This window comes from Lepus europaeus, chromosome 9, assembly GCF_033115175.1.
Source record: "Lepus europaeus isolate LE1 chromosome 9, mLepTim1.pri, whole genome shotgun sequence".
NCBI classification, from domain to species: Eukaryota; Metazoa; Chordata; class Mammalia; order Lagomorpha; family Leporidae; genus Lepus; species Lepus europaeus.
In genome coordinates, this window is record NC_084835.1 from 27,673,918 (window position 1) to 27,688,092 (window position 14,175).

Consider the following 14,175-nt stretch of genomic DNA (forward strand, 5'->3'; position numbering starts at 1 on the left):
TGCCCGGGCAGCGGCTCTGCGGGAGGCGGAGCCCCGAGGTGGGGGTGGGGGTGGGGGCGGAGGCCCGGAGAGCGGGAATAAGAGCGTGGCCTGCTGCGGGTGCGGAGCTCCGCGAGGTGGCGGGCCGTGGCCGGGCGATGCTGTCGCTTGTGCTGCTGAGCCTGGCCGCGCTGTGCAGGAACGCCTTGCCTCGAGAGCTGGTAAGCCCCCGCTCGTCACCCTGGCCCTCGAACCCCGATCGCTTCGTGGAGGGGGCGTCTGCACCCGGGGCAGCCCCGAGGGGCCCAGCCCAACGTAGCCCGCTGTTCCCATGGTGGGTCAGGCTGTTTGGATCGGGGCCGGAGGCTCAGACTTGGTGTCCGAAGCCGACCCAGGGCTGTTGAGGCACTTAGGCTCCCCGGAGACGTCTTTTACCGGTGGGTCACAGGAAGCAAGGGCCTTCCTCCTTCCTGCCCCAGTGCCTTGAATGATTGCCAGTCATTAAAGGGGGAAAAAGCCCACCCCCAAAGCGCACACAAGCTTTAGTCCCTGCCCCTCAAGCGTGCCAGGGAACATCAAAGCCTGGTGATGGCTGACCCTGGTGCCCGTGCTGTTGGCTGATGTCCTGGGTCTCAGCTCCAAGGCCCCCTTGGCGTTTCCCACCCAGGGAAGTGTTCACTTTGCCTTTGAGGCCAATGGTTTGTTAAGGTTGGAGCTCTATCTTGACTTCTTCCCAAAAAGTGTGCCGCTGACCCTTTGACCAGAACTCAGCTCCCACCGTGGTGCTGTTTGCTGAAAAACCAGTGTCTGGTGACATCCCTTAGAGCCCACTTTGAAAACGGAGGAGCAATTGATGATTTCGCCCAAACCCAAAGCACTCGAATCTTCCAACGTCCTTGTTTCTTACAAATTGCTTTGCAGTGTGAAGGGTTGGGTGGAGTGGGGGTTGGGGGGGAGGTGGGATCAGGTTCCAGAGCTGGTGAACTTATACACTGGTTTGCGGATAAAACACAGAACCAGAAACACTACCCTTTTAGGCAGCAGCAAGCTCCAGCAATGAAATTCAAAGTGCTAATGATTTCTTCGGAAGAGATGTGAGCACTTTATCGTCCAAGGTGTAGTAGCGGCCTTTCTGGGACACTCTTGGTCCCTGTTCATTTCCATGGAGGCTCTCCGACCCTGGCTGTAGTGACCGCTGTTTGTGGCTTTCTGCATAGCTCCAGTGAGCTCCTGTATCAGAAGCGCCTGGGGAAGCCCCCGGGCCGCATTCAGAGAGGGCAGCCCTTCACAGTGTCCTGAACACCCACGGCTGAGCACCACCCTGCGGAGGGGCCACACCGAGGTTCGGAATAGTCCCCTCCTGCAGCAGGGAAGGTGGGCGGGGACCCAGCCCTGCTCTTCAAGCCAGCTGCAGGCTCCCCGCAGGCAGGTGGCTAGTCCCCGGTCCTCCACAGCTTACAGGGTGGCTGCTTGGCTTCTTCCAAGCTGCAAAATGGAACCAGCTCCTCTCTTCTTTGAAAATGTGTCACTCACGTGTGTACCTCTAATGAAACTGGTGGCATTTCACCTGATTCGGCAAAGGCAGGCTTGTGGTAAGCGGACTCCAGTGTGACTTGGTTTCTTTCTCTCCTGCAGACTGTTCAATGCGGCTCTGAAACGGGTAGGTGCACGGGGAACCGGAACGCGGGCTTTTCATGGAAAGCGCAGTGGGACTTTGAGGGGGCCTGAACCCAGGTAGTAGGTCATGGGAGACCCAGCGCTTGGGTGACTGATGTGGATGAAGTCGTATCTGCTCGAGGCAGCACTCTGGCAGAGTACGGAGGGGTTTTGGAGGGGCTGGCCTCCTGGCTGGTCACTGGGGCACCGCAGGGTGGGACTCACCATGCAAGGCTGGAAGCAGCGGCTGCCACTTTGCAGAGGGAGACGGAGTGCCAGGAGGGAGGCCATTGATGTGGGGAGCAGGAAGCCAATGTTCTATAGAAGAGTGGGGGTTTGAGACAGCAGCATTTGCATAATGTGGTGAGTGGGTGAGCTGGAGGACAGAGGGTACCGGCAAAGGCTGGGAGACAGGAAAGGGCAGGTCTGGGGCCAGCTGCCAGGAGTCCAGGACTGAAGCACCGGGAAGGCAGGGCTGACCCCAAGAGTCACATCACAACACCAAATGCACAGACACAGGCCCCTGGTGTGGTCCCAAGGGCTCTGTAGCTTGGGGTCAGGGCAGGGGGACAGCATTTCTCTCAAGCCAGCATCACCTTGGCTAGAAAGCAGGCAGCACCCAGGGACAAGTGGCACTGCCTTGGTAGGAAGGAGTGACACGCTGCGACGGGGGATGCATCAGGTGGGTCACTTGGAGGGGACACCATCAGACGGGGCTGGCAAGAGAGTCATGGAAGTCTTGCCTTTCCCAGGGCCATCTCCAGAGTGGCTGGTCAGGCACACCCTGACCCCAGGAGACTTGAGGGACCTCCGAGTGGAACCTGTTACGACCAAGGTTGCAGTGGAAGACTACTCGGTTTTGATGAACATAAGCTGGGTTCTCCGGGCAGATGGTAAGTGGGCATCCGTCAAAGATGAGGGCCTAAAGTGACCACTAAACCTGAAGCCCACGGATTATAGAGCCCACCAACCCCTCGCCTAGGCCTGTGCAAGAGGAGCACAGACATACACGCTCCCAGAGCTACAAACGAGACTGCCCGTAGCCGAAGACTGGAAAACGCTCAATGTCCGCGATAGAATGGAATGACAAGAGGGAACCCAATAGAGCAGAGGGAATGAAGCTCTAGAGGTGCACAGCAGTGTGGATGTTGAACCTAAGCAGCCAGGCTCTGAAGGGTTCCCACACTCACTGCTGTGCGCAGGGCCACAGTTGCCCATGTGATTGCATTCACGGCAAGGCGGGCTGGGAGTGAGTGAAAGGAGGCGGGAGGGGCCTCCTGGGGTGTTTCTTGACCTGCTCACTCGTCACTAGTGTGCAGATCCATCACGTGGTGCACCTGTGATCCGTGTATTTTATGTATGTTACACTTCACGGGAGAAGTAAAACCAGAGGAGACTCCCCTCAGTGGGGGAAAAGCACAGGGTGAGCTCAATTACTTTCCTGCTTGCGAAACGGAGTGGTTGTTTCCCCAAGATTACGCTGGGAGCCATCGTGTGAGTTGTCTCAGTGAGCTACCCCTGGGATTCGCATGCCCGTGTTTGTGGTTTCTGGTCTTCTAAACTCAGGTAACTTCTATCCAAGAATCCCTGCGTGCCAGGCATGAACGATGAGTTGGTTGCAGCCTCCACACGGCAGGGTTCTCAGAGGGCTGGGGGAGGCGGCCACAGGCACAGCACTGGCAGAATCCCACGGGGGAGCTGGGCTGCATCTGAGTGCCCAGAGGCAGAGGCCCCGGACAGGCGCCCTCGTGAGGCTACCCGAAGCGAGATGATGCAGCAAGGTTTTGGCCTCGTATCCAGCACGGACGGGTCTCTTCGCTGCTGTATGCTGTGCGGAAGGAGCTGGCTTTAAAGGGATGAGACTTCGAGAAGTAGCGAATGGGAGAAACGGCCATGCCCGGGAGAGCAGCCTGGCATCATGATGACACCCTGGCAGGCGCTTTGTGGAGTTCCTCGACGCAGGCCTGTCCCCCTTAGATTCAGGATAAAGGGACAGCTACTCCTGTGTGCAGCGGGTCAATCCTGCCCCTGGGGATGCCCGCGGCCCATACTGGGGGGCCTGGGATCAAGTCCTGGCTCTGCTTCTGATCCCAGCTTCCTGCTAGTGCTCACCTCGGGAGGCTTCAGGTAACAGTTCCTGCCACCCACGTGGAATATCTGGGTGCAGCTTTTGGCTCCTGGCTTTGGCCTGGCCCAGTCCCACCAGCTGTGGGCATTTGGGAGGTGAACCAGTGAGTGCAAGCTCTCCCTCCCCCCGCCCCCGGTGTGTGTATCTTAAACAAATAAATAAACATAAGAGATCCAGGGTAGTGCAGAGCTCAGGTCACCTTGGAGGTTTGGGCTGACCTGTGAGGGGGAAGCAGCATGGGCTTTGGAATTTGAATTCCTATCTGCTGCCGCTGAGCCTGGTGCGCTTAGGCAAAGCTCCCTGAAACTTCCTCGGCCTCACTCCCATCCCCCACCTCCATCACTGGGGACAGTGGTGTTATTGTGAATGTGAACTGAGCCGACACAGGTGCGAGCACGCAGCCAACCGCTCTCTCGCCTGTCTCGGCAGCCAGCATCCTCGTGCTGAAGGCCACCAAGATCTGCGTGACGGGCAAAAGCAGCCTGCAGTCCTACAGCTGTGTGCGGTGCAATTACACCGAGGCCTTCCAGAGTCAGACCAGACCCTCGGGGCACAAAGTAAGCACTCGGGGGCACGAGCCTCAGCCTCTCACTGCAGCAGCGGGGGGGTGCCGCTGAGCAGCCACGGAGCCGAGCTGGCCACCGGATGCCCGGGGCTCACGTCCCATTTCTGGCCACTTCGCTGCTCTGTATCGTGGCCAGGTCAGCAGCCCTCGGCCTCAGGGTCTCCAACGGCAGTGAGGGTGGCAGGACTTAACCACATTCTGGCTCAAAAATGTTACACTTGCCTGCCTTGGTGAGTGACATGGGCCAATTGGACGGGGTCCATTCCTGCCGCAGACACTGGCTGCAGACGTGGGCTTCAGCAGCGGAATGAGGAGTGGGGTGACACACTAGGGGCCCTGTTCCCGCGGCGCAGTGCCCTCGGATTCAGAGCTCCTTGCTTTGCTTCCCAGTGGGCGTTCTCCTACGTGGGCTTCCCCATGGAGCTGAACACACTGTACTTCATCGGGGCCCATAACATCCCCAATGCAAACATGAACGGAGAGGGCCCCTCTCTGTCAGTGAATTTCACCTCCCCAGGTAAGCTTTCCCCCACTTCTGCTAGGCTCTGTTGCCAGGACAACTGCTTTGGGGTATGTGGTCTGATACAGAGAGCCTGGGAATGCTGAACTTTGGCCTCGCTCAGTCTCGGTGAGCTCATCTGTGAAATGGACACGGGAGTAACTGCACTGCGCACACAGGTAGCAGGCAGGAAACAGCCCATTCCTGAGCTGGACATGGTGCTGAGCACCTGACATGCTGCCCCTCCCGACCACGCCAGGTTTGGGATGGCCCCATTTCACAGATGAAAAGATAGGTGGTTAAGTCCCTTGCCCTGGGCTACATACGCAGTAAGGTGAAGCTGACGTTCAAACTCCAGTTCTTCTAGATCCGTGCGCTCTAGCTGCTGTTTGTCCCTGAGGCAGACGTCTGTCCCAGCCCGGGCTCTGCAGCAGGCTGCCTCTGAGGCAAGGTGTTGAGGCCAAATGGGGCAACTTCCGATTCACTGTTGCTCTGAGACTGCGGCCCAGGGTGTGTTTTGGCAGCTTATCATTTATTACACAGTCGTTTCTTTCCAGCTTTTCTTATTTAAAACTTTAAAAAAAAAATTGGAATACTCTTAGATTTATGGGAAAGTTGCAAAGGCAGCATGGAGCTCCTGTTTACCTCCTGCGCAGTTTCTCCTGCGTTAATGCCCCCCTCGGCTGTGATGCGCTTGTCAGGGAGGCCCTGTTCACCAAACTCCAGACCTGATTTGCACTTCACCTGCTTTTCCACAAATGTCTTTTCTGCTGCTGTTGTCTGGAGCCCCCGGTGTTGCCCCAGTCTCCTCTGGTCTATCCCAGCGTCTTGGTCTGTTTCTTGTGACCTTGACAGGCACGAGTGCTAGCCAGGCATCTTCTTCCCCAGTTTTGGGTTTGATGTTTGACGATTGCAAAGGGGATGCAGGTTTGGGGAAGAACACCAGAGATGTATTGGGTCTTTCACACCCCATCAGGGTGCATGGCTTCCACATGACCCCAGCAGACAGGCTCACCCCCATCACGTGCACATCTCCTAACAGCAGGCGCCTTTCCCAGCTCTAGCTTTTGGAAACAAGTCACCAAGTCCAGCCCACCTTGAGGTGGGGGCGGGGGTAGATTAAGGTCCACTGGAAGGAGCAGCACTCACAGGAGCAGACCTCATTTGTAAAGGACAGTTGGTTTGAAGTCTTCTCTTGGGGATCACACATCCTGTTGTGGTGAAGGCTGTACTGAAATTGACCGCAGCTATCGCTGCATGGGCAGAAGATTTGGGACTGAACTTAAGAAGTTTCAGATGAGCTACCTTGCATCTGGAGTGCTTTGGCAATTTGTTACAGTGGTGATACGCGTAGCGTGTGTGTACCTGCTGGCAAAGGGGCAGATGTTCCTTTCTCTAAAACGTAAAAACTTCGCATTCAAATTTCCAGGCTGCCTAGACCACATCATGAGATATAAAAAGAAGTGCATCGAGGCAGGTAAGTCAAGGTAGTCTTTGTTATTTGAAGACGCTCCTAGCTTGAGCCTGCCCAGCTCCATCCATCTTTTTACAGGTGATGTAACTGAGGCCTAGGTGGGGAGTGATGCATTCTGGTTGCTCAGAGGATGAGCAGAAGCACCCGGGGCTCCTGGACATGAGCCACAGAGTCCAGCAGCCAGTGCAGGGACCTCTAGGGGGTTTATGTAGAACAACGGTCCCAGGAAACTAGCCCCACCCCCTTGGTTACTGGCGTTTTAGCTAAAACCACACTTACAGTGGCACGGGCCAGCGGCCCTTCCTGATTGGATGGAGTCCTGGAAGCCCTTTCACCTGCTCAGACACCGGCATCCCTGACCTGTGGCCGCGGGACCTTGGGTACCGTATGTTTGGAATAGCAAACATTCGAGCTGGGTATGTTAGCAAAGCTGTAAGCTAGAGGCAAGCTTCCAACTGGTGTCCTCAAAGGGGCTCACCTCTCACATGCTGCTCCTGGACAGGCACTGTGGCATGGCAGGTAAAGCGCAACACTGGCATTCCACATGAGCACTGGTTCAAGTCCTGGCTGCTCCACTTCCAATCCAGCTCCCTGTTGATGCGCCTGGGAAAACAGCAAGAGATGGCCCAAGTCTTTGGGCTCCTTGAACCCACGCGGGAGACCCGGATGAAGCTCCTGGCTCCTGGCTCCGGCCTGGCCCAGCCATGGCTGTTACAGCCATTTGGGGAGTGAACCAGCAGATGGCAGATGATTCATTCTCTTTCTCTCTGCCTTTGCCTCTCCCTCTGTAATTCTGCCTTTCAAATCAATCAATCAATCAATAAAGCTACTCCCTACCCCTCGGATCTTTTTTTTTGAAAGGCCGAGAGAGAAGGCAGACATAGAGACAGAGCTCCCGAATGCTGGCTCACTCCCCAAATGCACATAAAAGCTAGGACTGGATCAGGCCAAAGCCGGTAGCCCTGAACTCAGTCTGGGTCTCCCATGTGGGAGGCAGGGACCCAAGTACTTGAGTCGTCACCTGCTGCCTTCCAGGAGCATGTCAACAGGAAGCTGACCCAAGGCCAGGGGATCCAGTATGGGATCTGGGCGTCCCATGAAGTGGCTTAACCTGCTGTACCAAATGCCCACCACACATTACTTTTTTAATAAGACCCTTTAGGGTGGGCAATGTGGCCCAATAGGTTAAGCCACCACTTGAGATGCTCGTGTCAGAGTGCCTGGGATGGAGTTCGCCTCCACTTCTGATCCAGCTTCCTGCTAATGTACCGGGGAGGCAGCAGGTGATGGGTTGGGTACTTGGGTTTCTGCCTCCCCTGCTAGAGACTCACATGCAGTTCTGGCCTCCTGGCTTCAGCTTGGCCCAGCCTGGGCCAAGGCAGGCATTTGGGGGAGTGACCAGAGGACAGAAGATATCTCTCTCTCCATCTCTCTCCCTCTCTCTATGCCTCCCAAATAAATAAAAATAAACATCTAAGAAAAAGTACTGTTTCATTACAAGAAAAGAAAAGCCACTTTAGGACAGTGAGTACTTGCTACCTGATGCAAATTTTTAAAAAATTTAAATTTATTTATCTGGAAGGCAGTTACAGGGTCGGGGGGAAGGCAAGGGAGATGGAGAGAATCTTCCATCTGCTGGTTCACTCCCCAAATGGCTGCAATAGCCAGAGCTGGTACAGGCTGAAGCCGGGAGCCAGGAGCTTCATCTGGGCCTCCCATGTGGGTGCAGGGGCCCAAGCACTTGAGCCGTCTTCTGCTGCTTTCCCAGGCGCACACATTAGCAGGGAGTTGGATCAGAAGCAGAGCAGCTAGGACTCGAACTGGCACCCCCATGGGATGGCAGTACCAAAGGCGCCAGCCCCATGATGTAAATTTCTGAGCAGTAGTCTTGGCTGCTGCTAAGGCGGGCGGTGTACAGAGGGGCCAGACCCATGCTTTAGGCATCCTTGGCCCACACGAACGCTGTCAGACTGCGCTGCAGCTGCTACACTGGTCAGAAGGCAGACGCCGGGCACTGTGCTTCCTCTCTTGCTTCCCACCGAGAGCTGCAAGAGGCCGCAGGGCCTCCATGTCAGTCCTGGCTCTGCACTCTTTACTAGGACCGGGTCTGAGCAGGGCGTAAGATAACACACGCTGTTCTGTCTCAGCTTCCTGGTTGCTTCCCTGGCCCTCATTTGCAAGTCATAGCAGTGTACAGCTGCCTCTTTGCGCAGACTCGACCTGTGGGGGTGGCACTGCTTTCATTCTCTGCATCCTGCGAAACTGGGGCAGGAGGGCTGGGTGGACGACACGCCTGCAATGCAGAATGTTCTAGTACCTGTCGCCCTGCTCCTGAGTTCCCTGGCTCCTAACCTGGGGCAGCTCTCCTAGCCTGTGGCTCCTCTCCCCACGCTTCAGGAGGGACAGCAGTGGGCTCCGCCCTACACCAAGGCTGACACAAGTGAGCAACAGGACCTAGTGTGTGGCTCGTGCCACCCTTGGCCCGAGGAAGCTATTCTGAGCAAAGTAATGGCGTGGGGGTCCCCAGGTTTTTTCTTGGGCAGCAAAAGGTACTTGGCGACTCAGTGAGCAGTGTTAAAAAGAAAAAGCCAGTGCAGCAGCCGCCGAGTGGTTCTCTCCTGGATGTGTGTCTGAGAATGCTGCTTTGCTTTCGTGAGGCTCCTGTGGGGTCTTAGGTGAAGGGCGGGTGGGAAGGTCCATCGGCCGGATTCTCTGTGAACTCACAGGCAGTCTGTGGGATCCCAACATCACCGCCTGTAAGAAGAACGAGACGACGGTCCTAGTGAAGTTTACGACGAGTCTCCTTGGCAACAAGTACATGGCTCTCGTGCGTCAGGGCGCCGTGATTGGGTTTTCCACCGTGCTGGAGGTACGCTCCCCCAGGGGCCCTCCCCTGTCCCCGTCCTCCGCCTGCGGCCCCCTCACTTTGTTGAGGGACAGCGCGACACCTGGTGATGCCCTGAACCGGCTGTCTTTTGTTGTCCAACTCTGCGGGGCTACTTTGACTCCAAGTCCTCGAGGGCATCCTGGGTTATGCCACTGTGAATCCCAAACCAAGGGAAGGTAGACGTTGCACTAATAGGAAACGCTCCCCGGCGCGCGAGTCTGTTCGGGCAGAGCAGCTTCTGCACCTGCACCTTTGACCTGCTCCCTGGTTCCCAATGCGCTCTCACTTGTCTGCACCAGGACAAGCTGACACGGACGTCGGTGGAGGTTCCAGTGAGAGGCGAGAGCCACGGTGCCGTGGTTCAGGTAACATGGAATGAGGGCCCCAGATTGGGGGTGGGGGAGACGCTGAAAGACCAACTCCTCCAAGCCCTCCGCCGCTCACGGCTTCTGATGAGTCCTTGCAAGGAGGAGCGAGTTCCCTCCTGCCAGGTGCGCTTCCGCCAGCATCTCGGGAGCTTCCCGGGGGCTGCCCCCTGCAGTCTCCAAGGTGCTGAGCTCAGAAAGTGCTGGCCTTGCTCCTGGGACTGAATGTCCACTTTCCAAAGTGCTTCTCCTGGCATTTAGTTTATTTTACTTTTATTTTTTGAAAGGCAGAGTGATGGGGAGGGAGAGACAGATTTTCCACCTGCTGGTTCACTCCCTACATACCTAAAATGGCCAGGGCTGGCCCAGGCAAAAGCTAGGAGGCTAGAACTCAATCCAGGTCTCCCACATGAGTGGCAGGGGCCCAAGCACTTGGCCCGTCATCTCTCGCCTTTTCAGGCACGTTCAGCAAGAACTGAATCGGAAGTGGAGCAGCTGGGACTTGAACTAGCACTACCATATTGGATGCCGGCATAGCCAGCGGTGGCTTAACCTGCTGGGCCATAATGCTGGCCCCTGCTTTTCCTTTTTCTGTCAGAGACCCTCAGAGTAATTCTGAGACAGAAGCACCCTATCAGCTCCCCAAGCCGCAGTTCTAACTGCCAAGTGAAGGTGGCAAAGGATTTGAAATTGGAAGGTGTGGGTTCCGGATCAGTGTGTGAACTTGGAGAACTGCCTGTCCTGGGAGCCCAGGGTTGTTCTCAGGTCTCTGTGGACTCTTTGAGTCTACGATGCGGGAACACGGACGATCCCGCTGGGACACAGCCACACCTGAGACAATAAGGAACCTTTGTTCCCGGCTCCCTGAAACTCAAGGGCAGTGCCTCATGCACCAGAGGTCAGCATGGCTGCACCCATTTTCCAGGAACCCACAAGCCTCCCTAGTCCCAGGGACCCCTGTGTCATAAAGGCATGGTCTGAATCAACAGAAGCACCACTGCGGTGTTTTCCTAGGAAAATCACTCACAAATCCATGGCCGAGGTGTGCCCAGCCCTCTAAGATAAAGACACGAGCACGTCGGCCACGTGCACCATGTTTGGGTTCAGGGCCCTGGGGCCCTGGAAGCGGTGCTGGTCTCGGGTCACTGGTTTGCCTTTGCAGACTGTGTCACGGAAGTGTGACCGAGGGGGAAATGTCCTTGGCGGTGGAAGAGGCAGGGCTGGAAGGGGCGTTTTGAGGGATGCGGGAGGCACACTGAGACCCCGTGACCTGCTCTGAGCCTCCCGTCTTCCCTCAGCTGACCCCGTATTTCCGCACCTGTGGCAACGACTGCATCCGACACCAAGGAACTGTTGTGCTTTGCCCACAGCCAGACGCCCCCAGCCTCACAGACACCAGTAAGTGCCTGGTTGTCATCACAAGATGACCGAGGAGGACCAGGACACGAAGGGCCCAGCGCCATTGCCCCCATCACTAGGTGTCCACGTGGAGGGTCAGGAGAGGGCGTGTGCACTCCCTTGGGGTGCAGGGGAAGATGGCAGTGCTGTCCCAGAGACCCCAAGGCTTGAGGGAAAGTGACGGCTTCATTTCTAAGACCTCTCCTGATCCTTCACGCAGCAGTGTGAACAGGTGCTCGAGCCCCAGAGGTGGGGGTGTTGTAAGAGGACTGAGGACTCCGGGGACACACACCCACCGCACCTGCACCCCTTTGTCAGTCTCCGCTGCCCAGGCTGCGCTGTGACTGGGACATGATGTGGCCACACCACCCACATTTGGGTAACAAATTAGGAAACCTGGCCCCCAAAGACACAGCCCACCGGGGCCCCGAGAGCAGCATGTTCTGAATCTCTCTCTGGGTTAGAGACGGGTCAGTTACTTTATATAGATGGACACATCAGATGATTCCAGAACCAGCCCAGAGTTGCAAGTTGCTATTCTTAGAATCGCAGCCATGCTACCCGGGGACAATTCAGTGGCCCAAGTGTCCCTATCCTTGCTGATCCCATGAGCCGGTGGCATCATCCCCCACCTGTGTGAGCCTAACCGACCAGCCCTTAACAATGCCTTCTCTCACACAGTGTAGGGAAGCACTCACAGCCAAGAGTGGCACTAACTCCTCCAGAACAAATACCCGAGTATAAACCTCAGCTACGCATTGAAGATGACTGTGCAGCTAAGGGGTAGGAAGCCAGGGAGATGTCAGAGGACTGCCCCTGACTTCTGGGGTCCTGTGTCCCTTTCGAGAACTGATTAGCGCCCTGGGCACTGTGGGAAAAAACATGGGTTGCCGGGCTCCTGAAAGACCTTGGCCGTGAAGGGATTGTAACCTCCACAGAGTTAGAAACCATCTCAGTTTTCAAACAGGAGCTGACTGTGCTTGCGTATTGCCCATGGTGAGGAAGCCTTGTTTTCTCCAGACAGAAGCGTGCTAGGAAGCTGGCTCCCTCTCCTCCTCCCGCCGCTGCTGGTGGCCGTGTGGGTGCTGGCAGCTGGGATCTATCTAAGGTGGAGGCACGGTAAGTGGCGTAAGGGGTCAGAGTCTTTACAGACGCTCCGGTGAGAAGTTCATCTGCACTGGGCGTTTGCTGGTGCGGACGGCACCTGCTGAAGTCTCAGGGCCTTGCTGCAGACCCTGCAGGGGGAATGGCTGGCCCCTGCCTGCCGGCTTGTCACACGGGATCAGGTCGTCAGATCTGGTGGGCACCGCTGGCTTTACTGTTGTCACTGCAATGTGTCCAAGTACTGAAACAGGCAAATCAGGTCTGCTAACAAAGTGCATTTACCTGTGATAGACACCCTAGACTGGTTCCTAATTTTTAAAAACTGTAATCCGCTTGGATTCATTACTCTCCAGGTCTTGGCCAAGTCTCAAATGCTGAGCTGTTTGAGTGCAAAAATCAGAGTAGTGTTTATATAGATATGCAGCCAGAGGGAGACTTTTGAAGCTAAGAAAGCCACGTGGGACTTTTCCAGGAATCTTCCATTTAGGGGCCGCTGTCGGGCCTCCATTTGTTGAGGTGGTCTCGCACAGTTTCTGTTTTATAGCACAGACAGGGCAGAGTGGCAGTGAAGTGCCAGGCTGCAAAGGGGCACCTCTTAACCTTATGGAATCCTAAAGCAGCTCCGCCCCCTGCAGGCAGACGGTGGCACAGCAACTACAGAGCTGACCCAACTCAGAAGGATGGCAGGTGTCCCCGTTACACAGCACCAACACTCAGGTGACAACTCGCCATAGAGGGTCTCAGACCTCAGCGGTTTCCACCTGTTTATTTGAAGAAATAGAGTTTCATTGCGAGGACTGGTGTAGTGACAGGAACTCCCACAATACTTTTTTAAAGCACTGTTAGGGTTCAGGCATCAGTGTGCTTCCGCTGAGGGCCCGGGCCCCGTTTCCTCGCTGGGTGGCAGCACTGGTCCCCCGTGCCCGCTGCCAGTCTCCAGCGAGGTCTGACTGCTGATGGCTGAGCCTAGAGCGAAAGCCTGCAGGTTGCTGCCGGCAGCTGACAGATGCTTCTCTGCCCCTCCAGACAGGACCCCGACGGTGTCCTTTCCAGCCACCACGCTGCTGCCCCGCGCCAAGGTTCTTGTGGTTTACCCGTCTGAAGTCTGTTTCCATCACACGGTCTGTGGCTTCACAGAGTTTCTCCAGAGCCACTGCGGAAGTGAGGTCATCCTTGACAAGTGGCAGCAGAAGAAGGTCGCAGAGCTGGGTCCCGTGCTGTGGCTCACCACTGAGAAGCAGGCCGCCGACAGGGTCATCTTCCTGCCTTCCAATGAGCCCAGCACCCAGTGTGGCGGCGCCTGTGCGGGGGGCGAGGGCGGCCCCCACAGGGGCTCCCAGGACCTGTTCGCCCTTGCCTATAACCTGCTCTGCAGCGACCTAGGAAGCCAGACGCATGCGTGCAAGTACCTGGTGGTCTACTTCAGCCAGCCTCCCGCCGCGGCTGGTTACAGCGCTCTCCGGCTCTGCCCCCAGTTCCACCTCTGGAGGGACGCGGCCGCCCTGCGCACGCAGCTCCTCCGCGTCACGCAGCAGGGGCCGGTGGGCACAAGGTCCTGAGCCTGCCCCAAAAGCTGCTCCTCCCTGTAGCTCAGCCCAGACAGGCCTTCCTGCCCCACCAGCTCCAGGGACAACAAGCATCTGCGGCGACCCTGAGGTTCCTGCTTTAGCAGCAGGAACAGAGAGCATTCCTGACCCAAAACATACAGGCCTGCTGCCTCCAGTGAGTGGGACAGGCCACGCCGATCCCACAACACTGTTACAAGTATTGCCACACGCTGTAATGTGAATGAAAGGATTGAAACTATAACTGCAAAAAAATCAATTTTGTCCCCCAAACCAAGAATAATTATTAATGAACGCTGGCATAGTGGTGCAACCCCAGCATCCCCTGCTCTGTTTCTGATCCAGTTCCCTGCTAATGCACCTGAGGGAGAGCAAGCAGGAGATGGCCCAAGTGCTTGGGCCCCTGCACCCAAGGGAGGTGGGAGACTCAATGAAGTGCTTGGCTTCAGCCCGATGGTTGCAGCCATTTGGGGAGTAAACCGGGACAGACAATCTCTCTCTCTGCCTTTCAAATAAATAAATCTTTTTAAAAATAGTTGTAAGTGAAAACTATAA

At 56.3% G+C, this 14,175-nt stretch overlaps 1 protein-coding gene across 1 annotated transcript; it reads left to right on the top strand.

The window, feature by feature from the left end:
• The first annotated feature begins 137 nt into the window (after nt 1-137).
• On the top strand, nt 138-13,614 carry IL17RB (interleukin 17 receptor B). The gene is made up of 11 exons (XM_062199962.1): nt 138-200; nt 1,615-1,639; nt 2,388-2,528; nt 4,193-4,320; nt 4,719-4,845; nt 6,257-6,304; nt 9,028-9,170; nt 9,488-9,553; nt 10,852-10,951; nt 11,972-12,070; nt 13,082-13,614. The coding sequence occupies exons 1-11, from the start codon at nt 138-140 to the stop codon at nt 13,612-13,614; spliced, it is 1,473 nt and encodes a 490-aa protein (XP_062055946.1).
• Nucleotides 13,615-14,175: the final 561 nt, after the last annotated feature.

Bases quoted from the DNA above. Each gene is read 5' to 3' on its own strand.
- IL17RB (XM_062199962.1), top strand. From the start codon at position 138: ATGCTGTCGCTTGTGCTGCTGAGCCTGGCCGCGCTGTGCAGGAACGCC. The intron at 201-1,614 runs GTAAGCCCCCGC...TCTCTCCTGCAG, and splicing joins ACGCCTTGCCTCGAGAGCTG to ACTGTTCAATGCGGCTCTGA. The intron at 4,321-4,718 runs GTAAGCACTCGG...TTTGCTTCCCAG, and splicing joins CCAGACCCTCGGGGCACAAA to TGGGCGTTCTCCTACGTGGG.